The sequence below is a fragment of the Panthera pardus genome, unplaced genomic scaffold (genome assembly GCF_024362965.1).
Source record: "Panthera pardus isolate Hobbes unplaced genomic scaffold, ASM2436296v1 HiC_scaffold_6, whole genome shotgun sequence".
Classification (NCBI taxonomy): Eukaryota; Metazoa; Chordata; class Mammalia; order Carnivora; family Felidae; genus Panthera; species Panthera pardus.
In genome coordinates, this window is record NW_026526991.1 from 3,233,322 (window position 1) to 3,245,924 (window position 12,603).

Below are 12,603 nucleotides of genomic sequence, written 5' to 3' on the forward strand. Positions count from 1 at the left end.
CGTCCGCCCTCCTGTCCCCTCTACCAGTGCTACACTTCTAGAGCAGTTCTCACGACTCTACGTGAAAATGTCACACGCTATTCCAGTTTCCCATTGTACTAGTCTCGTGAATTGAGCAGGTGTTCCACCTCGGAGCCCTGTTTTCAGTTGTGCTGTGGAGGTAACACCTCTATCCCCAGGTTGCTACGAGGGTCAAAGATTCATTGAATACCTGGATGCCCTCTTCCACTTGGGGGCCACGGCCAGGGAGGTACCCAAAGGAAGTGGTTTCCCCGGTGATGCGCGGCATTATACAGGCCAGCCCTACGGGAGGGAGGTGGCGGAGTTCTTCCCCAGCCCCAGGCTCTGGAACTGCCCAGCCAAGAGAAGGGCCAGAATCCAAGAACCAGGTTTTTGGACAGAACCAGACTTAGGTGGCTCTTCTCATCCTCACCCACCTCTAAGGGTCTAGCGGTCTGAGGTCGGCAAATACTGGATCTAGAGCAGGCTGGAGGCCGATCCCTCCTTCGGCCTCCGAGGAATAGGCCATTCCTAAAAAAGCCACGAAGTTATCCTGTTCTCAGGGCTCTGTTGCCAGTACTGGCTCCGCGGCCTATCAGCAGAGGGAGCCTGGGCAGTTCCCAGCCTCGGGGAGCCCACTTCCAGTGGAAAAGAACCCTTGGAAGCGGGGACTCCACATCCTGGGTTGATGGGACAGGTGGTCAAAGGGGCCTGTGGCACGTGGGCCCTCCTAAGGGGTCAGGTCAGGAGGACCAACGGTCTCTTGAAGCCAACAGGGGCTGGGTTGCTCCCACGTTCTCCATCCTAAGAGGGGCCCCCAAATAAAACAAGCCAGGAGCAAGCAGAAGGCTATTATATATCATGCTTTTAATACAAACTTAAAAAAATCTGGAACAATATAAACTGTACAGATTTGATCAATCTTTTTGTTTTGTTTTTAAACTAAATCTCTAAACACACCAATGTCCCATTCCAAAATATTGCACAACATTCTGAATACAAAACGCTTGATTGTATTCCTCCTTCACTAAAGAAAACAAGTTCATTACCCTGCTCCCCCAAGCTCCTCTCCACGTTGCCTCAATGCCCTCCTTCCCATCCCTAGGGGTCAAACTAGAGAATCTATAGCTCACTGCATCGAGAAAAATACATCATTCTGGACTAAGAGTTTACATTCTTTACAAGACGATCCACCTTTTGATTTATTCCTGGGAAAGAGGGACAGAGAGAGGATGGGGAAAGGGGAGAAATAGGTTTAATTCTCCTCTTTTTTTATTTTAAAGTTTGTTTTTCCTGAAAAAATATCGTTTCTCTCCTCTTAAGAAAAAATCTTGAAAAGAAAAAAATTACGTTTTTTACGTTAGAAATATACATATATTATATATACCTCTTACATTTTACAAATGTAGCAAATTATTCAATACAAACGGACACCAAAAATGTAAAAAATAAAAAAAAAAGTTTTCCTACGAAACCAGGTAAATTAGTGCAGAGTTTTGTTTTTGTTTCCTTAAAAAAAATAAAATTGAAGCAAAAATGCCTAGATCTGAGACGAGACAGACTGAACCGGGCCCAAGAGTCCAGCACTGGAGCCATGCTCCTGAACAAACATTTTTCTTCGTATTTCAAAAGACACTAAGGGGTCGGTCTCCCCCTCTCCCTAGATGTGGTGAGAAACAAGCTGACTGGGGGGTGGTAGGTACCTGTGCACGTGAGTGAGGGAAAGGGGGGCTGGAAGAGGGCATAAATAAGGCAGCATCCAACCTTTCCCAGAGAGCAGCGATCTGCCTGGGCCTGTCACTTGCGCGGGAGCTGAGGGCTAGGGAGAGGGTGGCCCGGAGGGGGCTGGCCCCTGAGAAGCATAGGGGACAGAGGATACCGGGCCGAGGAGCCAGGGCATTGCCCCGCTGGGGGAGGTAGAGCTGGTGCCCACTGCAGGGAGGGGAGGCTGGCAGTGTCTGTCTGGGCCGGACCCACTGCCACGGCGGTTGCCCACTTGGGGGGGGGGGTCACTGAGGAGGTGGGGGTGGGGTGGGGTGCCAAGGGCTTTGGTACTTTTTGGTGACGGGGGCCCTGCCGCCGCGTGGCCCACCAGCCAAAGCATCACCGCGTGAAAGCTGGTTCACTAGGGTGGGGTGGGAGAAACATCTCCTCTTCTGGCGGAGGCAGGAGCTGGCGCTCTCTTATAATCCACACACACCGCCTGCCGTGCTCAAATGCCTGTCCACCCTGGCCTGCCCGGGAAACCACTCCTCACGGCATCAAGGCCAAGCGGGACCGGGTCAGCCAGCAAGAGGGGATGCCAAGAGGTACCAAGAAGTTCTCATGCAGGCAGGGGCAGAAACGTACTAAAATAACATCTACAACCAAAAGACGAATTAGTCTCAACTGAAGGCTCAGGACTGCCCACCGTAGGCACTGACCCAAACTCCCACCCCCCTCCCGGGGGCTCAGGTGAGCGGCTCCCACCCTGGGTGAAGGTCACCAAATAGGAGGATCTGAGTCCAGGGACTTCTCTTAGGCATCAGGGGCTGGTATTCCCTCAGCCCCTCACCGCTAACCCTTTTTTTTCTTTCTTTTTCTTTTTTTTTTTTTTTTTGGTCAAAAACAAAAGTGCAGATCCCTCCGCAGTCTGGAAACCAGTTCCTTCTGCAGTATTTTCCCCTGGGAGTGTCTTAGGCTCAGCCGCAGTCTCACCCCACCACATGACCCACCCTACAAAAGAACTGACCACCCGCCCGGCCCATTCCCCAACCTCCTACATAAATAAGCACTTGCTGCAACCTGGAATCATGTCGGGGGCGGGGGGGGGGGGTTCACATGGCTTGGAATCCTTTAAAACAGGACAGCAAACCACGCACACGCACGCGCGCGCACACACACCCGCCCCCGCCCCCCCTCCTTACCCACAACCTCAGGCCCCGGGAACAAGGGGCTGCATGAAGAGCCACGTGTGTCAACGGATGGGTCTCCAGGGCCACGATGATAGTCCGAGCCAGGTGGGGATGGTGGCGTGGGAACACAGGACAGAGATGAAAGCAGTTCCACCAGACAGAGTGCTACCTGGAGTCACAGACATCAGCTCTAGTGGGAGGGTGTCAAGTCGCCAGTCAGCAGCTCCCCGTGTCTCAGGCCTGAGAGGCGGGGGGCGGGGTGGGGTGGGGTGGGGTGGGGGGGTGGGTGCCGGGGTCAGACCTATTTGGGTGGCAGGGCCCAAGAAGGCCCTCTGAGGTTGGATGGCTTTGAGTAAAAGGATAGCTGGCTGATAGAGGCAGTGACACAAGGCAGCCTCTCCCTGCTCTGGGCAGGGTCAGGCCCCAGCTGCACCTCTTCCGGCTCTTCCTTCCCTGTGAGAGAGGACACGAGATCCTCAACAGTGTGAGGGAGGGAGGGAGGGAGGGAGCAGGGAGCAGCAATTCACATCTGGACCATTCTTAGCACAGGAAGCCACTAATTGAAGATGTTATATAGAAAACTACATGTAAAAAAAAAAAAGAAAGAAAGAAAGAAAAAAGAAAAAAAAAAAAGAAAAAATATAAAACCCAAACCAATCAAATAAATCAGAGGCAGGCAGGAAAGCAGCAGGGGGTTGAGTTAAACAGATTCGGTGCTTCAGGAGCCCCCTCCCACTCCGTGCCTGGACCGGATCTTTTTTCTAGAAGCCAGAGTGCGAAGACTGGAAATCTTTTTGTGTATTTTTCTTTTCCTCTTTTTTTGGCCTTTCTTTTCCTTTCTCTTTTCTGTGGTCTTGGGCGCTCCTGGCCCCGTGGCGGGTGGGCGGTCAGTTGGCCAGCACGACCGGCTGGAAGGGCTGGCTGGGGTACTGCATGGTGCTCAGGTTGTAGCTGAGGCCTTCCACGAAGGGGGTCTTCTCCAGGAAGAGGCTGTTGGCGCCGCCTCCGAATACCTGGGCCACATCGAAGCCGCTGCCGTTGCACGTGCCGGCCCCGCTGCCCCCGCCATCGGCCCCGTCAAAGAAGAGGCTGGGAGAGCCCCCGTTGTACACGAACTCCTTGGCATTGGGGGAGAGCTGGGACTGAGGGGCTGGGTTGGCCGCAATGAAGTTCAGCGAGTGCAGAGACAGCGAGAGGCTCTTGTGCTTCAGCAGGTTGTTGGTGGGAGAGCGGGCCATGCGGGGCTGCTGCTGGGGAGGCTGCTGGCCACTTGCCCCGCCGCCGGCCACGCCCCCGCCATTTGCTGCCGCACCCCCCTTCTTCATCTTGGTGGAGCCAAACTTGGTGGCAGCGAAGGAGGCAGTGGTGAAGGTGATGGGCTGGGCGGAGCGGGGGATGAAAGTGGGGCTGGGTGACTGGCCGAAGGATGGCGACGGGGAGTTGGAAAGGGAGCTGTCCTGGCTGCCGATGGGCACGAAGACCTGGGCGTCGGGGTTGAAACTGCTCTTGAACTCCTTGTCCAGCTCTGGTGCGACACAGCCCTCGCTGTCGTCCAGGTACAGCACTTTCACTGCCCCCTTCTCCCCGATCTGGTAGGACACCTCAAAAGGGTCGATCCAGACGCTCAGCTCTTCGGGCACATTGGCCCGCACATCCTCCACTGCCAGGCCGCTCCGCTTGGCGGCCAGCTCCACCACAGGGTCCACGATCTCCCCGATGTGAACACAGCGGAAGCCCGAGCCCTTCAGTGGCTTGTCAGGGTACCAGTGGCCTTCATATTTCTTTTTCAAGAGCCGCTCAAGCTCCTCCCCAAACAGGTCTGCCCGGCGCCGGGGCAGCTTATTATACAAGTAGGAGATGATAAAGTTCAGGGCCACTTTGATCTCCAGCTGCATGGTCCTCGCTTTCCTAGGTGGCGAGTCAGCTCACGGCAAGAGCGCAGACCAAGGGCAGTGGCAGGTGACGTAAGACAGGCAGCCTTGGGCTCCAGAGAGCTCTGAGAAATGAGAACAAAGGGCATCATGAGTAGATTATGCAGAAAGCCCAGAGGGTAGGGGGTTCAACGGCAAAAGGCATAAAAGCACCAGCTTCGGGCCACATATACTCGGGGTCCCATTTTCTGCTCCACCAGTGACCAGCTTAATTGTGTGACTGAGAGCGAGCCACTTTTTTTCTCAGCCTTAGTTTCATCAGTAACACAAGGTCATCGTGGAGGTGAAGTTAGCTCAAAGATGTCAACTGTCTTATGCCGAACCTGATATCTAGTAAAGACTTGATAAAATGAGCTACTGTTTTGCAAGTAATTCTAAAGAAATTCTAAAGGAATTCAAGTAATTTTAAAGGAGGGCTGTGGCTTCCACTATTTTGAGAAGCCAGGTACACTATACAACTGCTATTAAAAAAAAAAAGGAGCCCCTAATTCAGCTGGAGAAGAGAAGGCTCTTGCTAATGTATCTCTGTAACATCTTGGTGAAGTCGTGCTCCCAAACTGTCACAGGCCAAGATATAAGTGTAAAATCCTTAGTTTTTCTCCTTAAATGGAAAGGGATACAGATCACTGAACAGGAAGCAGCACTGCCAACTTTTCAGTGGGGGCTTGGACTCCAGTCACATCCAATTTGTCATCCTGGGCTCCCTGAGTATGTACGCTCTCTGGCTCACTCTGGGTTTGCAGAACTGATGTAAGAACGCCACAGCGTAACCAAAGGGTGCATTTCCGTGTAGGCCGTCTCCAAGAATGGAGACGAGAACATGATCCCTAGGAAGAAGTCAAGACCTGCATTAACCGGAGGTGTGGACCAACAAGGGAACGCTGACGAGGGGGCTGTCCCAGGGAAGCAGAGGAAATGAGAGGGAAGCAAAGCCCTGCGGGCCAAAAAATCCTTAAGAACAGCACTGGTGTGGCCTGAGGGAATCTCTACACTTCTGGCTGGAGTGCAGGTGATGAGGGCAGCAAAGAGAAGAAATTTTCCATCACCCTGCAGTCTCCAGCTGGGGACCCATCATCACTCAGTCTCCTGAGGACTGTCTGACCACCTGTCCTTGGCATCGGATTGGATTTATCAAGTGTTTGGAGATCCCCGGAGAGGAGACAGCCCAAGATAAACACTCAGATTGTTATTTTGGGATTCTCTCACAGCCAGCTCCCACAGAGGTCAAAAAGGTTTATTTCTGAGGTCTGGGCCAGCCTCGTGTCTCAGGAAGATGATCTGTAAAGTCCCGAGAGCCAGTGATCCCAGTCCCACTTTCTCCACAAGGGCAGCTCCAGGGTCATGCCATGAGAAAACTGAAAAGGACCACCTTCGAGGTTCAGCAGGGCCAGAACATGTTTCTAGCCAAGCCTCTGGGTGAGAATGTGCTGCTGAGCTCAGCACAGAGACAAGACTAATCCATGATCCATCAAGGGCATCTCTGCCCTGTGATAGATGTGGGGCTAGATTTTGATTAAAATCCCTTCTGGTGGTGACTGGTGGCTCAGCTGATTAAGTGTCTCACTCTTGATCTCAGCTCAGGTCTTGATAGCAGGGTCATGAGTTTGAGCCCCACTTTGGGCTCCATGTGCAGCTTGGAGCCTACTTAAAATAGTAAGTAAATAGGGGCGCCTGCATGGCTCAGTAGAGTGTCCAACTTCGGCTCAGTTCACGATCTCACGGTTCGTGAGTTTGACCCCCGCGTCAGGCTCACTGCTGTCAGTGCGAGCCTGCTTCGGATCCTCTGTCCCCTTCTCTCTCTGGCCCTCCCCCACTCATGCTCTCTCTCAATAAGAAACATTTAAAAAAATTAAGAGAGTCTCTCTTAAAATTTTTTTTTAAGTAAATAAATAAATATAAATCCCTTCTGGGTCCAGCATAGAATAATCAGTTGCTAATTCTTCATTTGAGGATCTTCAGTTTTCCGAACACCTGCCCCGACTTACTTCCTTGTAATTCTCAGGACTGGGGCCATGGCTCCTAGGGGTATTGTTAGGACTGGATCCTCAGGCAAAAGCTCTCTGGGGTGAGTATCAGAGAAGCAGCACTGGATCAATCTGGAGCATCACAGAACACTGGCTACGAGTCTATCCCACCCTCATTTCAGGTCTGAGCAGAGGGTCACATGCCAAGTCAACAGAGTCCTTCTAGGTTAAAAGAGGAAAAAAAAATGGTAACGGTAGAGGGTTTTCTGTTGATAAGGATTGGGTTCATCACCAGATGCAAGGCTAGCCTCCAGGAATGGAAGTCTATAAGGGCCATAGCAGCCACCAGAGGTGTCCTGCATGGAGGAGATTACAAAGGTGTGAAGAAAGCTGGCGCTGGTTCCCAAGAATAGGCCTGGAGTTAAAGACAATGTTTTCAAAGTGTTTTTAAAAGTAAAACAGACTTCAATATGACGTGACTCTTCTCCCAAAGCACCACATGGCCTCTTGGTATACCAGACCAAGGGGCCTCCTACACCTCTCTAGGCCTCCTCAAACTTTACTGCACATGTAACTTCCAAGTTAACTTCCTCTTAAAAGCTCATCTTCACAATGAGACCATTTTGTTTTACTTTTAAAAATATTTTTATTTATGTATTAAGTTTATTTATTTATTTTGAGAGAGAAAGAGAGAGAGAGAGAGAGCACGAGCAGGGGGAGGGGCAGAAAGAGGGGACAGAGAGAGAATCCCTTTGCTGACAGTGCAGAGCCTGACGTGGGGCTTCAACTCATGAACCATGAGATCATGACCTAAGCCAAAATCAAGAGTCGACACTTAACTGACTGAGCCACCCAGGCGCCCCAAATGGGAGCATTAAAAAAAATTTTGGGGGGGTGCTTGGGTGGCTCAGTCAGTTAACTGTCCAACTTCGGCTCAGGTCATGATCTCACCACTTGTGGGTTCAAGCCCCATGTCGGACTCTGTGCTGACAGCTCGGAGCCTGGAGCCTGCTTCAGATTATGTGTCTCTCTCTCCTTCTTTCTCTCTGCCCCTCCCCTCCTAGTGCTCTCTCTCTCTCTCTCTCTCAAAAATAAACTAAAAAAAAAAAAAAAAAAAAAAAAAAAGTGGGGGGGGTGCCTGGGTGGCTCAGTCAGTTAAGCGTCCAACTTTAGCTCAGGTCATGATCTCACAGCCTGTGAGTTTGAGCCCCGCGTTGGGCTCTGTGCTGACAGCTCAGAGCCTGGAGCCTGTTTTGGATTCTGTGACTCCTTCTAGCTCTGCCCCTCCGCCTCTCACGCTCTGTCTCTCTCTCAAAAATAAGTAAACATTAAGAAACCAATTTTATTGTTTATTTATCTTGGGGGGGAGAGAGAGACAGCATGAGCATGTGCTGACAGCTCCTGACGTGGGGCTCAAACTCGGGAACCGTGAAATCATGACCTGAGCCGAAGTCAGACGTTTAACCAACTGAGCCACCCAGGTGCCCCAAAATGGGAGCATTTTAAATGCAGGCCAAAGTCATTGGGAAATAAGCCTCCCACCCCAAAATACAATAGAACCACTGTCATCAGCCCTGCCTAGCTAACCATTTTCTGCAGCATAAGCAACTAAAGCTGCACACCAATTTATACCTCCGTGATGCTGCTACACAAATAAGGAAGTACATAATGCCGTCTTTGCCTCTTTAATTGGAGAACAGGCCAGGCCAGATGGCTGTGGGGGTGGAACCTTTCAAAAATGCTGGACAACCAGAATGAGATTTTCTGCTCTATCAGCTCAGGCTCTAATTTTGACTTCAAGAAGCTTATGGAACAGAGGATTAAAGCACTGATGCTGTCTTGTCTTTAACTAAAGATAAGAATGACCAATCAGATGAGTTTGTTCATTTTTTTTTTTTTAAGGCTGTGGGCAAATTCTAGAGCTTATATATAAAATATTCATAAAAATGTGGTAAGATTAGAAAGCTTGGCAATAACTACTCTTCGACACAAGGAACAAGTAGATTTACGAGGCAAGGAAGGACTCGAAGATCTCCTCCAACCTCACTCACGTGCAAAAGGCCAGAAAGGTGGCAAAAAGTAAAAGTAAAAACAAACCCAAGCAAACATCCCCCCCAATCCAATGCTAAGTATTTAACAATAGCAAAATCTATCTTTTGTTAATATATTAGAAAGTTGAAAACGTGAGAGTAAATTCTGTCCAAATTCAGTTAGAATCTTATTCTCCTTCACTTTTTATTTCCAACAGCAAAATTAATCTCTGGTTCAGATCCCTTGTGCTGACTTGTGTCTTAAAGAGTGCTTAAGGACAAAAATGAGGTAAGAAAGGCGGCTGCTGCAGTCAGTGATGTGGTAATGGTGATTCCAGAAAGAACTTACGACAAATATGCTATGGAGGATTTTTATGAATGAAAGCAGCTACGTTTTAAAGAGGAAAAGGAGGGATAATGGTGACGGAAATCCTCAGGTCCCTAAACCACGAGAACCTATAAAAATATCCAGGCACCTTGGGCACCTGGGTGGCTCAGTCTGTTAAGTGTCCAACTTGGGCTTAGGTCATGATCTCAGGGTTCTTGGGTTAGAGTCTCGAGTTGGGCTCTGCTCTGACAGCTCAGAGCCCGGAGCCTGCTTCAGATTCTGTGTCTCCCTCTCCCTCTCTCTCTGCCCCTCCCCGGCTTGCACTCTGTCTCTCAAAAATCAATAAACATTAAAAAAAAAAAAAAAAAAAAAAAAAAAAATCCAGGCACCTCAAGCCCTAACATCGGAATAGTCCTACAACTGAAGCGCTATCAGATTCAAAAGAGTCTGAAAAGACTCTGGAGAGAGGAGTCAGGGAGGAGGGGCCCTCAGTTTTGACAAGGCCAGCAGGTGCCACAAACCGGATGCCCAGGAGAGCCGGCTCAGTGGGACCGCCCGGCCCCACCCCGCAATGACAGGACCGGCGGGTATGGTTGAAGGGCTTCCAGGACTTGGGCTGACTGACCGCAACACCCCAGCCAGCCCCTCAAACATGGACTGTGCAAGCCCAACTCTTCAGACTAAGAAGGCCCTTTCTGGGGCACTCCATTACTCCGAAGCCAGGAAGATTTCACTGTAACTCCAACGTAGGCCGGCAGAGAAGGCGCGCTCTGTACTCTGGGAATTGTAGTCCTCAGAAACCTCATACTCACGTTGGAGCAAGTGACCTACTTTCTGTGTACACTACACTTCCCTGCGTGCTTTGCGAAGGTTCGGCCAGCTAATCACGCATGCCCGGTAAGGGGAGCTGGCCGAGGTCCCGAGAACGAGGAAAAGTTTCCGATGCACATGCGCGCTGTGGCGGACGCCCCCCCCACCCCGCCCACCGCCTAATACATTTTATATAAATTCTACCCATAAGGCCTACTCCTCGTATTGTACCACCCCACTGTATTCGCGTCTTGGCCTCAAGTAAGGCTGAATTCTCCCCACCCCTTCCTCTTTTTCTTCACTGCCTCTCATGACTGTTGAATTAAAGATCTCCTAGTGAGTTTTTTTCTGGGTGAAGGCGGTGGGTGGGACAGATAAAGGTCACCCCTCCCATCCCCCCCTCCCCCCCCCCGCCCCCCTCCCCCGCCCCCCGGCGCCTCACCCAACACTGCCACTTAATCTGTATTCCTTGGGCTGGGTGGTCTCTTTCTGGAGTTGCTGTAGGGGCAGTGAATCCAAAAAGAAAAAAGAAAAAAAAAAAGCCTTTTCACTTAATGCCCAGCGGGCTCAGCTCCAGGACCCCCAGAGCCAGGGGAGGCAGGAACTAAACCCAGTTCTCCCGTCCTCTCAGCCAAAGAAATTCCCAGTTAAGCTGCGGGGAGGAGCCGGGCCGACAATCAAAAGGCCCCAAGCCAGCAGGGCCCAAGCCTCACCCCTCTTTTAATCCAACTCAGAGTAACTAGACCCAGCTAGGGAAATGGGAAAAGGTTCCTGGGCAGGAAAGGAAAAACCGTACATCTGACACTTGAACAACATATTCTAATACTTGAAATTGTTTGTGAGTCCCCTCCCATTGCAAGGCCTGCTCTATGACCAGACTTACCAGATCCTCGGCAAAGCTCCCCAACAGTGTTAAACCTCCCTAATCCTCCCTCCCACACAAGCTTCTTTCTCCCACTGCTTAAGAGGGGGATGGGGCAGGCGCCCAAGAAAGCAATAGGAGTGCTTTTCTGCTGGAAAATCAAAGATGAGGGACTCACTCCCAGGGTCGGGTGGACAGGAAGGAGAAAAAGAAAGGTTAAGATACTGAGCAGGCACCCAAGAACCCCTTCGCTGGTCCAACCTGAAGCCTACTTTGTAGGGTTCTAGTTCTTCTGCGGGGTGGGAAAAGCCCTGCCAGCTGCCCCTCCTCCCCCCACCTCTCTGTTCAAGGGCACAGTCCAGCCTCTGGACACGAGGGGAAGGAGCTTAAAAGTAGGGCTCTTCCTCCCAGGTACCTCACCAGGATCAATCAGAATCCACTCACTTGGTATTGCTGTAAAGGTACTTACCCCCTCCCTGCACAGTTTTCCCTTAAAACACTAAAGAGGATAAAGAGCTCAGGCCAAAATGGTGAATTCTGGTTCAGCGGCCAGGAGACAGTCACCACTGACCGGTCCAAAAGGGGATGTCCACCTTCCACCTCTCGGCTCCACAGGCCCAGAAATAAACCCTATTAATTATGACCATCCCCTTCCCCACACACGGGACAAGAAGCAGAAAAACAAGGCCTGGGTCCCCTTCTTTCCTGATTCATTTAATGGTGGCGGAAGTTATGTTTGGGGGGGGGGGGGGCGGAGATCAAGGAAAAATCTACCGCGTCTCTACGATATGAAGAACTGAGGGAGGCGGAGAGGGGAGGAAATGCACCCCACCCAGGAGGGGGCCACACTCCGAACCTAGAGAAGAGAGGAGCACCGGGCGAAACGGGGGGAGGGGAGGGTTATATAGGGGAGGTGGAAGGAGAAAGGAAAATGTTGGCCAGTCGTCAGGGTGGGGGCGCGACAGCAACGTGCAGCGTCCAGCAAAGCGAAGAGCGGAGTGGGACCGAGGTGAAGGAAGGCGTCTCGAGGGTTCCCCCGCCCGCACGCCCCCCACGCACTCACTCGGGTCTCCGCGGCGGCGGGGCGGTTCAGGGTGGCTTCTCCCTTCCAGGGCAGTCCGGGGCGCGGTACGGTGGTCGTTCTTTCTTCCTTCCCGGGCACCGCCGGGCCGGAGGCTGATGGGTCTTTTTCTTCGTTGAAGGTTGGGAGCAAGTAAGGGAGTTTGGGGCTATGATTCTCAATAATAATTCTTTCAGCTTTTTGGAGGTCAGGCTCGGCCAAGGGGGGACGGAAGGCGGGCGGGCCGGCCGGCGTCGACGGCGCGGGGATGTCGGACCGAAGGGCGGCTCGTGTCGCAGGGCGGAGGACGGTCCGGGCTCTGGCCAGCGGGCGGTCCTGCCCTTCTGGCCCCGCGTCGCCCGAGCCACTCGCTTCTCTCCGGCAACGACCCGCACCTTCCCGCGCCCCGGCCCGAAGTGAGCAAAGTCAATGAAAAGTTTCACCCTTAGCAACCCTGCGCATGGATCCGGCTTCCCCACCCCTGCGTGATGCGTCCCTCCGCCCTGCAGGGGCGGGGCCGGGCGCCGAGCCGGGACTACTTCTCAGCACGCCGGGAGGCCTAACCCCTCGCGCAGCGCGGCCCGAAGCCCCGTGTGCCACCCGGGGGTGCTCCGCGACCCCCTTTCGCCCGCCGTCCCGTGGCTGGCTTCTTCTCACTCAGATCCCAGCCCAGACGCCGGCAAAGCTGCCTTTGGCAGGCCTGTAACGCTTCCGCTTCCCCTCC

At 52.2% G+C, this 12,603-nt stretch overlaps 1 protein-coding gene across 1 annotated transcript; it reads right to left on the reverse strand.

Annotated features, from left to right (window-relative positions):
- Positions 1-848: 848 nt before the first annotated feature.
- Positions 849-12,399, reverse strand: TOB2 (transducer of ERBB2, 2). Its single transcript, XM_019447009.2, has 2 exons — positions 11,883-12,399; positions 849-4,890 (listed from the first exon to the last, which is right to left on the reverse strand). The coding sequence occupies exon 2, from the start codon at positions 4,787-4,789 to the stop codon at positions 3,782-3,784; it is 1,008 nt and encodes a 335-aa protein (XP_019302554.1). The 5' UTR covers positions 4,790-4,890; positions 11,883-12,399; the 3' UTR covers positions 849-3,781.
- Positions 12,400-12,603: the final 204 nt, after the last annotated feature.

Bases quoted from the DNA above. Each gene is read 5' to 3' on its own strand.
- TOB2 (XM_019447009.2), bottom strand. From the start codon at position 4,789: ATGCAGCTGGAGATCAAAGTGGCCCTGAACTTTATCATCTCCTACTTG.